Here is a 13,712-nt window from a genome sequence, read left to right on the forward strand (position 1 = left end):
TGCACTGAAGCGTTGCCTGGGACGGAGCAGCTTGAGCTACAACGAGCTACTCACCGTGCTTGCTGAAGTTGAGGCGGCAGTTAACTGCCGTCCGCTCACCTACTTGGAGGATGACGTCACATCCGCAGAAGTTTTGACGCCCTCACACTTCTTAGTCGGCAAGCGTCTCGTCACTTTGCCAACAGAACAAGAAAACCCCGCTCTTATTGCTGACGCGCCTGACCTTCGACGACGAGCTCGGCATCGGGAACAGCTGCTTCGCAGGCTTTGGAAGCAGTGGAAGAAGGAATACCTTCTTTTCCTGCGCTCTGCTCACCACAGCAAGCCTGTGCCGTCATCGAACTTAAAGCCCGACGATCTTGTCGTCGTCGAGGACATAAACACTCCGCCTATGGCATGGAAGATGGGCCGCGTCGTTAAGGCGTTTCAAGGAAGAGACGGTATTGCGCGGTCCTTCCTGATACTACTATCGAACGGCCAGCAAGTGCGACGTCCCATACAGCGGCTTTACCTCCTGGAGGCGCACACGTGCAGCGCGGCCGCGGGAGTGTGATGAAAACTGAAGACGACGAAGAGGAGAGAACGCGTGAGAAAAAGGCTCGCGCTAGCGCCATCTTTGAGCAGTCGGTTCAATAAACCGCTACCGGCGGACGCGCAGTCGCTTCGTTCCTTACATACCCGCACACGGCCGGGATCCCTATGCGCTCCAAAATCGACTCGCCCGACTCCCTGGAGAACAACCCGGAGTCGGGGAGGCCGGAGGTGCTCCACTTCTGGCCCAGCGTGCCCACCATCCTTGCGGGGAACAAAAAGGACCTTCGCAACGACCCGAACACGCTGCTCGAGCTCGCCAAGGCGAAGCAAGAGGGGCGGCAGGAGGACTGCGACCGGTTGCGGCCGCTGTCATACCCGCACACGGCCGGGATCCTTATGCGCTCCAACATCGACTCGCCCGACTCCCTGGAGAACAACCCGGAGTCGGGGAGGCCGGAGGTGCTCCACTTCTGGCCCAGCGTGCCCACCATCCTTGCGGGGAACAAAAAGGACCTTCGCAACGACCCGAACACGCTGCTCGAGCTCGCCAAGGCGAAGCAAGATGGGCGGCAGGAGGACTGCGACCGGTTGCGGCCGCTGTCATACCCGCACACGGCCGGGATCCTTATGCGCTCCAACATCGACTCGCCCGACTCCCTGGAGAACAACCCGGAGTCGGGGAGGCCGGAGGTGCTCCACTTCTGGCCCAGCGTGCCCACCATCCTTGCGGGGAACAAAAAGGACCTTCGCAACGACCCGAACACGCTGCTCGAGCTCGCCAAGGCGAAGCAAGAGGGGCGGCAGGAGGACTGCGACCGGTTGCGGCCGCTGTCATACCCGCACACGGCCGGGATCCTTATGCGCTCCAAAATCGACTCGCCCGACTCCCTGGAGAACAACCCGGAGTCGGGGAGGCCGGAGGTGCTCCACTTCTGGCCCAGCGTGCCCACCATCCTTGCGGGAAACAAAAAGGACCTCCGCAACGACCCGAACACGCTGCTCGAGCTCGCCAAGGCGAAGCAAGAGGGGCGGCAGGAGGACTGCGACCGGTTGCGGCCGCTGTCATACCCGCACACGGCCGGGATCCTTATGCGCTCCAACATCGACTCGCCCGACTCCCTGGAGAACAACCCGGAGTCGGGGAGGCCGGAGGTGCTCCACTTCTGGCCCAGCGTGCCCACCATCCTTGCGGGGAACAAAAAGGACCTTCGCAACGACCCGCACACGCTGCTCGAGCTCGCCAAGGCGAAGCAAGAGGGGCGGCAGGAGGACTGCGACCGGTTGCGGCCGCTGTCATACCCGCACACGGCCGGGATCCTTATGCGCTCCAACATCGACTCGCCCGACTCCCTGGAGAACAACCCGGAGTCGGGGAGGCCGGAGGTGCTCCACTTCTGGCCCAGCGTGCCCACCATCCTTGCGGGGAACAAAAAGGACCTTCGCAACGACCCGAACACGCTGCTCGAGCTCGCCAAGGCGAAGCAAGAGGGGCGGCAGGAGGACTGCGACCGGTTGCGGCCGCTGTCATACCCGCACACGGCCGGGATCCCTATGCGCTCCAAAATCGACTCGCCCGACTCCCTGGAGAACAACCCGGAGTCGGGGAGGCCGGAGGTGCTCCACTTCTGGCCCAGCGTGCCCACCATCCTGGCGGGGATCAAAAAGGACCGGCCGAACAACCTGCACAAGCTGCTCGAGCAGCTTGTGCGGGTTTATTGACGAATCACTGGCTGACAGCGCTGTGGCTCCAAATACTGCGCCAGAATTTCTCCTTAGGGCTCGGTGCAGGCGTCCGCACGTTCGCTCTAGCTCAGAGTTTGCTTGCATTTCTCGGAGAAAAGGCCTACAACACCTTTCGGCTGAGAACTTTCTCTGTCTCGATTGCTTGAATATCCTTAAGCTTTCCAACATCGATCAAGACAAGAAAAACAATCGTCGGCCGAAGACCCACTGCCGCATGCTGACTCGAGAACGGCGAATTGACCGCAGGCCCGTTGAAGCTGGCCGCCTTTCTGTTACAGCTTTTTGTACGGTAACGCCGGAGAGGCGGTGGTATTTTTATCATTCGACAAATGACGAGCCCCTTCAAAGTGATTGACAGCAACTGGAAATTTCCGAAGAGACAGTGGTTGAGCGTCGGAGAACTTCTTAACCGGGTTCCTCTTTCATACAGATATAGAATAGAAATTTGGTTACGAGACTCTAAATGTCCCCGACATCGAACATAGCCTGCGGGATCTTGACTCTTGCATTTGGATTCGATGCACGCGCATGCGCTTCATCGCAATATATCACGTTTCGTGGAAATTTTTTTTTTTTAGCTCGCGGAAAAAAACACGTTTGTTTTCAGAAAGTATTGTATTAAATGTCCACTTTAACTGTCCGTAGCCTTCCATATTCACGTTTGGATTCATTCTGGGAAACAAACCACTGATATATTTCTTTAGTATTGCTTTTTTTTAGTTATCGCGCGCGTTTGTGTGTGCGCTTGGGCTTGAAATGACGATATATATACAAGGTGTTTCAGCGAACACTTTCAAAATTTATTTAAGGTTGCCTGTGGCAGATAGCCCAATTTTAGTTAATGAGCTGCTCTACTCAAAGAGGCGTACATAACTTGCACAAGAAATTGAAAAGTATAATCGAATCATGAACAATAATTCACTAATTAAGTTTTTAACTAATTACCTGATGACCCATATTGCAATCTACAAAATGTAGCCGGGGAGTTCGCAAGGCAGATCCACTTGGAATTAATTCTCAGGATGACACCAGTTTCGTGATATTAATTTCCGTTCCAGTTAAATTTGTGCATGAATGCATAAAGCGACGTTTTGTTAAGATACTAACTGGAATGCCAATGCATTTCTCCGCAAAGTTCGATAATTAATATCTCGAAACTGGTGTCATCCCGAGAATTCATTCCAAGTGGATCCGCCTTGCGAACTCCAGGGCTACAATTTGTAAATTGCAATATGGGCCATCAGGTAATTAGTTAAAAACTTTATTAGTAAATATTGGTAATTATTCAATTATGCATTTCAGTTTCTTGTGCAAGTAACGTCCGCCTCTTCGAGTAGACCAGCTCATGAACGAAAATGGTGCTTTCAGCCTCAGGCAACCTGTAAGAATTTTTGAAAGTATTCGCTGAAACACCCTGTATATATATATATATATTCTTATTCAATTGTCACTCTCAAAGCAAGTGGTACTTCAATGGAGACCAAAATAGGTCCCAATTACGCCAATATATTTATGGGACAACTACAACACGCATTTCTTTCAACGCGTCAACTAATGACATCGTTCTCATCTGGCACCACGGGGAGGCGGAAGTGCTGGTGGTTATTGCGCACTTTAATACGGTTCCTCCATCCATTTCGTTTTCGCAATCATATTCATACTTATATGTTTTCTGGCCGTCACAGTGTCCCTGTGCGGCGACAAACTAACCACTACAACTTATAAGACACCTACTGACGTCCACCGGTACTTTCATTTTCAATGTAGCCATGTTAAGCACAACAAAACCAGCATACTCTATAGTCAAGCACTTCGTTTCAAGAGGCTGTGTTCCGAACACTCCGATTTCATTAACAACTTCGACAGTTGCCCTGATAATGTGAAAGTATCCGTTCCTAATTGTGCATGACACGATTAAGCGCGCCGACGCAGGGGCCGCAGTGCACTTCTTAGACTTTATAAGCGGACTAAGCAACGAAGGTATAGTAATTTAGTTTCTTCATTGATATCAAACGTTAATGTCATCCATAAAACAAAAAATCAAAGCCCCTTAGTTAAAGAACGATGGTTGAACGCGAAGCTTTCTCCCATGGATACTGAATAAAAGTCCAAAGCCAACGACCATGCAACCAACCCAAGAAATGCTGAGTGACCCGATGCGTTGCATATGTGATTTGATTGCTTGTTTAGGATTGTATTTTAACGCGATATTTATCGTGATATTTTATCCCAGTAAATCCAGCGTCGGCGTTGGTTTCGGCGTAAGTGCAGGCGTCGTTGGCGGAAATAATCATCCCGCACCACATCATCCCGAACCGCTCCGACCGGGCAGGCCCTTCGCGTGGCGCGAGACGTTAGCGGGAAAAAAAAAAAAAGAAAAAAAAAAAGTTGAATTTCTCAAAGTAACATCTGTCAGAAAAATCGTAAAGTACGACTTAACCCCAACCTACAGAGGTGATACCGTCGGATTGTAATTTGAATATACGAGAAAAAAAGCCTGATAAGCAGCCAGGGATCTTTGAATGCTATCGCGTGCCACTCCTTTTTTTAACATTGAAGTTGTATGAAGACACATTTGGTTAAGTTTCATAGCGTTTATTTTAGATCATGTAGCCGTTGATTACACGCACACACTCACACTCTCACAGACGACTCTATATACACTTGCACAGTAGTGCCTTTTGATCGCTGTGGTAGACGGTCAGAGGCACTGCCGTTACCGATACACGGGATCAGCCTTACGGGCACGATCGCGCTCGCGCTTACGTTCGCGTACGGCAGCCTTCGGCCGTGCGCCCCACCCGCGGCCTACCCATGGTGACGGCCGGGAATGCATTGCGTGACGCGGGTAATGCAATGCAGATATATACAGTTCGTCTGGGTAGCGTGGCGTTGTGGTTCCCATTGTTCTTATCGGTACAACTGCGAATGTAAACTGTAGTGTTCTACGATACGTATGTCGTGCGCCGTTGTTCTATTGTGTACGCAGATACGCAGATATTTGCATTGTATAAGTTGGCTTTCCTGCAGTGCGTCGTCGGCGCTCATGGACGAATCAGTGAGACATAGAAAGCTTCGCTTTAAAACATCATAGCATGCTCATGCAGAGTAATCGCTTCAGAGACGTGCTTCCAGAGCCGTCACGCGCAGTCTACCGACGTGAAAAACATTTACGCGACATACTAACGTCTTCTAAGACAACAAAACCTGTTCCCATAGGCTGCCATCCTTGCAACTAGTCACGGTGCAAGGTTGCGCTCACATGACGACTTCGCAGAGTGTTATGAGCACCGCGTCAAATTTTAGCCTTAAGCTAAAACGTAACTTCGACTGCGACACGACCAATGTTATCTATACGCTAGAATGTTCAGCGTGCAAGCTACAGTACATTGGACAAATGGAAGCATCCTTTAGATTGAATTTTAACAATCATAGATCGCACGTCGTGAGCCTTCCTAATCTCCGCTATTCAAACATGTCACTATATATCCCGGGCCACTCTTTTGACAAGCCACCTGCCACCATACTTAAATCTGGTTTCAAATCGCACCACGAATGGGAAGTTTGCGAATCATTTCTAATCCATAAATTTCGTGCCATGGCTTCTGAGATAAAGGAAAACCAGGGCACATTAACCTTTTTGTCCGTGAAATAGAGAATTGCAATCTTATCGTCCTCAGACTAAAAAGCTCGTTTTTAACCGCATCTTTTATGTCACTTCGCCAGAATAGCTGTTCTCACACTCGACACACATGCGCACGCTTCGTCCCAAACGATTTTCGGGTTGGTGATGTGTCATTTTATGGTATTTAATCTAGGGCGAGTGATAGTCACGAATTATTGTTGTCGCATTTTTGTTAAAACTTGCTTACACACCTTTCTTGCTAAGATTTTTACAACGAGTGTTTTCAGCGACTCCAAGGCAGCGCTACATTGCTTGCTTTACGCCTTACGCCGTGGACCCTACGAACAACTAGTCCTCGAAATTCGAAAGCTCCTTCATCGCCTCGTCGAGCAAGGACACGACGTCACCTTTCAGTGGCTCCCTAGCCACTGTGGCGTAATGGGCAACGAATATGCCGATGAAGCTGCTCGATCTGCTCATGAAGACGGCGCACAGGAACCAATCCCGCTGTCAAGAACAGATGCAGCAGCGAAACTTCGAGTGCTTGCAAACGATGCCACACAATCGTTGTGGAACACACCTAGTTTGCAACACACACGTCTGCATCGACTAGACCCCTGTCTTCGACTTCGACCTCCACCTGGACTATCCCGACCTGAAACAACGGTATATTTGCCGATTGTGGCTTGGTGTCGCATTTACCAAGTCGTTTGCTTTCCGCATCGGATGGGAGGATAGTGCTGCGTGTGACCACTGCGGCGACGAGGAAACAATCGAGCACGTGCTTTGTCACTGTCCCCAATACAGCGCACATAGGCAGTCACTCGCGACCGCGCTGGTACGTCTTGACCGGCCGCTTTCGGAGCAGACAGTCCTGGAACGCCGGCCTATACAGTCGTCACACAACAAGTCAGTCAAGGCACTCTTGAAGTTTTTGCGGTCGAGTGGACTATCTGATAGACTATAGTTCTTACAGACGTTTCCAACCTCCTCCTTCTTTTTACTCCTTGAATTTTTTTTTCGTGACTGCTTTTCTTTTCGCTATTCTTTCCGCCTTTCATTTCCCCTTCCCCTTCCCGCAGTGCAGGGTAGCAAACCAGAATCTTTTCGGGTTAACCTCCCTGCCTTTCCCACCACGTTTCTCTCTCTCGCTCTCTACAGCGAAGCTCTGTATGGCTAGGGCATGTCCGTTGTCCGCGAACAAGAACTATCATCATCAGCAATGGCTCGAGCGTCGTCGTGTTCTTCCACAGCTCGGTGGCGCCCCTCGGCGCAACCGCGCGAACGCGCTCGTGCCACTGCTCGCGCGTTCATCTTCTTCTTCCACAGCTGGCTCCGTTTTGCAAAAAAAAACTATCATCATCGCATCTGTTTCCATCGCATCGAAGCGCGCTTTAGCTGCCACCTGTGTCCTTGAAACGACATCTGCTCGAACGTATTTCCCCCTATAGCACACGCGCATGCGCGCAATCTTCTGTTACACAACTTTTTGTACGGTAACGCCGGAGATGCGGCGGTATTTTTATCATTCGACAAAGGACGAGTCACTCCAAAGTGATTGGCAGCAAATGGAAATTTCCGACGAAACAGCGGTTGAGCGTCGGAGGACTATACTTAACCGGGTTCGCATAGAAGTTGATTACGAGGCGACAAATATCCCCGACTTCGAACATAGCATGCGGGATCTTGACTCTTGCAATATGATTCGATGCACGCGCGTCCGCTTGATCGCAATACCATGTTTTGTGGGCTTACTTTTGTTTTATTGCGATAGCAATTATATGGACACTTCAACCGGATTTCTGCCGTCGGCGTCGCCGTCGCCGTGAGGTTCCGTATAGATTCCAAGGGCGATAAAATCGTCGCCGCGCGCCGTATGCGCGAGTGAGAGCGCGCGGGGGACCCGCGCTATCACGGAGAGCCAACGCACGGCGGAAAGCAAACGCGACCGTCGCGCGAAAGGCCGTGGGGGTATGGGGGAGGGAGGCGCGGCGACGCTGTGCTACGGCAACAAATGCGTATCTTGCAACCGAGCGCAAGGGGAACTGGCAACGCAATCTCTCACGCGAAAGCAAAAAAGCCGGAAGGCAGCGCGGGGGAGGAGAGAGCAGCTTCTACTCAGCCAACAAATACGCTTGCACTGGCTGTGGTGGCGGTCGCCCTCACCGTCTCTCTCTCCACACGGCTCTGACCTTTGTATGCGCTGTGCATTCGCCGCTCAGTTTCCGTTGAAGCGATAGACCGCACGATTCTTCGCCCGCTGCAGCGGCTGGGCTTGCTGCCAGCGTTTTGACAGTCGTTGTCTGCGGTCATTCAGTGGGATCTATTCATGTTTGCTTGTGCGCGATGACACCACGCTTGTCAATTCAGTTAGAAAGCGAATGTGTCCAAATTTATGCAGCCGATAAAACTACTATCCCTACTCCGAATAGCTCTCTACCAATTTGCTATCGCAACTGATGCTTCGCCTTTCGGGCAAAACTGCGACATTTCTTTAGCTAGTGGAAAAGTTCTCAAACACGTTGGTTTTCAGAAAGCACTGAAATTAAATGTGTACTTTAACTGTCCGTAGCCTTCCATAGTGACGTTTTTATTATAGTATAATACAGTAAGAGCTTGGAAGAATGACTCCATGAGTTTGTCAGGTGCCATACGCTGGCGGCTGCACACACAAACTTTTAAGGTCAGCGCATCCGGACATCTCCCCCCTGGATCCGTGCATGGTTATGTATGATTCAGATATACTCGTTCATCCTTTGTTCGAGAAATGGAGGGCTTACTTCCACATCTGTGCTTGCGTCGTCCATTCTTTTATTGTCCATGTTCGTTAATTCGTTTGCGCTGCTACATGATGAAATATATTGGTGACGCTACGAGGTCATCCTCGCGATCCCGCTGGAACTGTTTAATGCGCTTACCCTTACGGTTGCATCAGCCGATTATAGCAATTTACCAGTGCCCGCGGTGCTAAGTTTGTTTAATAGTTTGCACAGAGTGAACATGAAGCAAGCGCATTGTACACACAAACCACAAGAAATAATTAAGGCAGGACCACTATATAATTTCTGAGATCTCGGGGGTACAATTTTTGTTTCTTTTTTTTTTGCTATATTCATCCCATCAAGTTTATTTTGACATGCGGGACTCAACGACGCGACACTGCGTTGATTCGGCAATTAGCGCACGTGGATCACACCGTACAAGAGCAAATAGTTTAGAGAGAGAGAGGTTTATTTGAAGAAAGGCAGAGACGTCGGCTTGAGCGTTAGTTTGCTCTGGCCTGCTACTCTACACTGGGGAAGGGGGGAGGGGATAAAAAGAGCGATGAATGATGATGATAAGATTAGGAGGTGCGTATGTACATGTCCATCCCGTTGAGGTCATACTATAGCCGTGCATGGAGTCCAGTGGCTTGAAGGAAGGCTATAGTCGCTTCGATATGACCACAGCTGCGCTGTTGGCGTCAGGCCAAGGACCTAAGACAATCTCGTCAGACATTGGTCTTTTAGTCACTCGCTGAATAGCAAATAGTTTAAGGAGATGTATACAAGAATGCGAGAAAATGCTTCTCATTTACAGTAGAGTAGTAAGTAGTCGTAAATTGCGGTGGCGCAAGTTGGAATCAGCTAGCGCAAGACAGGGTAGTTGGAGATCGATCGCAGGGAGAGGCCTTCGTCCTGCAGTGAACATCAAAAATGTTAATGATGACGATGATGATGATGATGAACTAATATCTCCGCTTTGCAATACAGCTTGCTGTCCTCTTTCTTTGTTTGCACGAGCATATTATGAAAGATGCAGATCGAAGAGTGTGGTAATCTGCAGTGTTGAATGACCCTCTTGCAAAAGAGAAAAGGCGAAGAGAAAGAACGTATTAGTTCCTGTCTTGTAAAGGAAAGGTATGCTGAAAGAAGTATGATTTAGTGGGTATGCGCCATATCATCATCATCATCATCATCATCATCATCATCATCTGTACGATCTACTAGACTACTACAACGGATGCAAGAGCCCTACAGCCCCATTCCATTGAAAAAACAGGGAGACACATTTCTCTCCCCCTCAAGAACTCGGCTAGCCATATTACAAAGTACCCAGGAAGATCTAGGGCTTTCATTCTGGCCAACAATATTGAATGATCCACACTGGCATAATTTTGGCGACATCTAGCGTGACCAGCGAACCAGTGCAGCACATTGTCCGCGTTGTCGTGCAAGATGAATTCGATACTCTAATATCTGCGTGCGCACACCAGAAGGACAAGCCTGGTCTAAAACCAATTTGGAAAGGGCTCAGCAATTCTCTGGTGTTCACGAACGTCATGATGCGGACATGTAAATTCTTTCGATTAGCTTAACAAGGTATGACGATAACAAAACAGGCCGAATGTGCCCCAATTCATATCCGCTGCCTTGATTTTTGAGCAATAATATTACTTAGTGAGTTTCCACGGAAATGGTGTCGAAGCCCTAATATACAATGATTGCCGAGAGCCAATAAGTCATCGGGATATTCCTGTTACAAAATTTTTACCATTGCGGTGGCAACGCCATGCGGACCCGGGGCAGCAACATTCAAACTCGGGTTTTCAATGGGGATGAGGACTTGAGGCAGCATTCATGGGGGACCCGCGAATTTTGGGGGCCCACGACTCCACATCCATGCTCGATGCATTATCTGATGTCTGAAACACTTACACCCAAAAAGGTGTAAGGGTGTGAGTTATAGACAAATTTACACCCTTTCTCATTTTTAAGGGTGCGAATTGTTTTACAGTGCTGTGCTCGTCCCGTCCTCATTCTTCGTCCACGTTCCAGGTTGCGCTCCTTTATTATTGTCGTACCTATTTTATTTCTATAATAAGTGGTCGCTTCTGCTGAGTGTATTTTCGGCACATGTGCCGAACAGCTTGTCTGAAGTCCGCCTTGTCTGGGTCTCCGCACACAGCATGGAATCTTCCGAAATGAGTCCGCTGACTCGATCGCATCGTCATCACTCAATTGTCCAGCTTTAAATGTTCTTCCCAATTTTTCTTTTGTAACAAGAGAAAGATTTAAGCGTCTTTTATTTCTGAAATGTGGTAAATCATCTCTAATTTCATGTGATGGTTTTCGCCACCTAAAATTCCCGTGGAACACGAGCAAATGCCTTTGACGACAATGAGAGATTACGTTATCATGCTTCTGTTGTAGAGTTCCCAGCTTAAATTTTTGCCTTCATATATTTATATATATCTGGTTTGTCTGTAAGTAACCGCTACTCTTTTTGTAAAGAACGAAAAACAATTGACCATTTCTGTCTTTCTTGCCCGCGCTTCTCCTCCCTCCGCAGCATATCATGTTTCTCGTACTTCCAGCTAGTAATGTCAAGCCACTGGTCTGTTAATTATTTCTCTGCATATGTGCATTGAAGCGTCGGCAAGATTGCATTGCTATAATATACATATAAGGTACCAACAGTATAGTGTATTTTATTTTTTCCACCTTTTTATAAATAAGCTCCATCATAATTTTGTTATGCTTCTGTTGCGTAATGTTTAGTTTTTTATCGTTAGCTTTTTACCCCATTTTTTGTCCTATAGTTAGGTGCAGCTTTCTTTAACTCCAGTGTGACCAATCCCAGCTGGGTATGTGCCTTGTGTTAAGGCCAAAATAAGAACAACATTGTGGCATTTGTTGTGGGAGAATGCAGCGGTCGCAGTGAATTATTTTAGAGCCGAAGGAATCGCTGAAGCCATGCTGTCTATTTTTTGGCGCATGTTACCGCTTTGTGAGAAAAATTGTGAGAACAGCGCATATTGTTGTACTGTTAAGACATGTACTGTGTCCACAACTTCTTTTTCCTCGTGTTTTTTCCCACCGAAAGCAGCTATTAATCCACCCAAACTCGGTAATTTTTCTATGCTTCTAAAGAATCCCTGCTGGTCAAAATTAATCCGGAGCCCTCAATGCAGCGTTATTCATAGCCAAGCGATTGCTTTGGGATGTTATAACTCAATCGTTCAGTGTGAACCATATATAGACATGCGGATTTTCATTGAACGAATTAAAGTTGTAAGAATGTAAGAAGACGAAGAAGAAGAAGAAGGAAAGAAAAGGACCTTCGCAATGACTCGCGCACATTTTCTTCACCGCCCGATTTACTGCCGATCCCCCAGAGGGGGTTGCGCCATTTCACTAGGGAACAAGAAGAAGATAAGGACCCGCACATCCTGCTCGAGCTCGCCAAGGTCAGGAGGACTACGACCGGTTGCGGCCGCTATCTTACTCGTACAAGGCCGGGATCCTGCATGTGCTTGAGCATCGACTCGCCTGTCTCCCTAGAGAACAACCCGGAGTCGGAGAGGCCGGAGCTGCTCCACTTCTGTACCAGCGTGCCCACCATCCTTGCGGGGAACAAAAAGGACCTCCGCAACGACCCGCACACGCTGCTCGAGCTCGCCAAGGCGAAGCAAGAGGCGGCAGGAGGACTGCGACGGTTGCGGCCGCTGTCGTAACGCACACAGCCGGGATCTTGATGCGCTTCAGCATCGACATGCCTGTCCCCCTGGAGAACAACCCGGAGTCGGAGAGGCCGGAGGTGCTCCACTTCTGGCCCAGCGTGCCCACCATCCCTGCGGGGAACAAAAAGGACCTGCCGAACAGCCCGCACACGCTGCTCGAGCTCGCCAAGGCGAAGCAAGCGGGGCGGCAGGAGGACTACGACCGGTTGCGTCCGCTGTCGTACTCGTACACGGCCGGGATCCTGGTGCACTTCAGCATCGACTCGCATGTCTCCCGGGAGGCCGGAGGTGCTCCACTTCTGCTCCAGTGTGCCCATCATCGTTGCGGGGAACAAAAAGGACCTGCCGAACAGCCCGCACACGCTGCTCGAGCTCGCCAAGGCGAAGCAAGCGGGGCGGCAGGAGGACTACGACCGGTTGCGTCCGCTGTCGTACTCGTACACGGCCGGGATCCTGGTGCACTTCAGCATCGTCTCGCATGTCTCCCGGGAGGCCGGAGGTGCTCCACTTCTGCTCCAGTGTGCCCATCATCGTTGCGGGGAACAAAAAGGACCTGCCGAACAGCCCGCACACGCTGCTCGAGCTCGCCAAGGCGAAGCAAGCGGGGCGGCAGGAGGACTACGACCGGTTGCGTCCGCTGTCGTACTCGTACACGGCCGGGATCCTGGTGCACTTCAGCATCGACTAGCCTGTCTCCCGGGAGCCCGGAGGTGCTCCACTTCTGCTCCAGCGTGCCCATCGTCGTTGCGGGGAACAAAAAGGACCTGCCGAACAGCCCGCACACGCTGCTCGAGCACGCCAAGGCGAAGCAAGCTGGGCGGCAGGAGGACTACGACCGGTTGCGTCCGCTGTCGTACTCGTACACGGCCGGGATCCTGGTGCACTTCAGCATCGACTCGCCTGTCTCCCGGGAGGCCGGAGGTGCTCCACTTCTGCTCCAGTGTGCCCGTCATCGTTGCGGGGAACAAAAAGGACCTGCCGAACAGCCCGCACACGCTGCTCGAGCACGCCAAGGCGAAGCAAGCTGGGCGGCAGGAGGACTACGACCGGTTGCGTCCGCTGTCGTACTCGTACACGGCCGGGATCCTGGTGCACTTCAGCATCGACTCGCCTGTCTCCCGGGAGGCCGGAGGTGCTCCACTTCTGCTCCAGTGTGCCCGTCATCGTTGCGGGGAACAAAAAGGACCTGTCGAACAGCCCGCACACGCTGCTCGAGCTCGCCAAGGCGAAGAAAGAGGGGCGGCAGGAGGACTACGACCGGTTGCGTCCGCTGTTGTACTCGTACACGGCCGGGATCCTTGTGCACTT

The 13,712-nt window shown here is 50.5% G+C and overlaps 1 protein-coding gene across 1 annotated transcript; it reads left to right on the forward strand.

Annotated features, from left to right (window-relative positions):
- Positions 1-12,436: 12,436 nt before the first annotated feature.
- LOC125943267 (ras-like GTP-binding protein Rho1) lies at positions 12,437-13,092 on the forward strand. The gene is made up of 2 exons (XM_049662150.1): positions 12,437-12,692; positions 12,872-13,092. Exons 1-2 carry the CDS (start codon positions 12,437-12,439, stop codon positions 13,090-13,092), a joined length of 477 nt encoding a protein of 158 aa, XP_049518107.1.
- The last annotated feature ends 620 nt before the right edge of the window (positions 13,093-13,712 follow it).

The sequence above is a fragment of the Dermacentor silvarum genome, chromosome 1, assembly GCF_013339745.2.
Source record: "Dermacentor silvarum isolate Dsil-2018 chromosome 1, BIME_Dsil_1.4, whole genome shotgun sequence".
NCBI lineage: Eukaryota > Metazoa > Arthropoda > Arachnida > Ixodida > Ixodidae > Dermacentor > Dermacentor silvarum.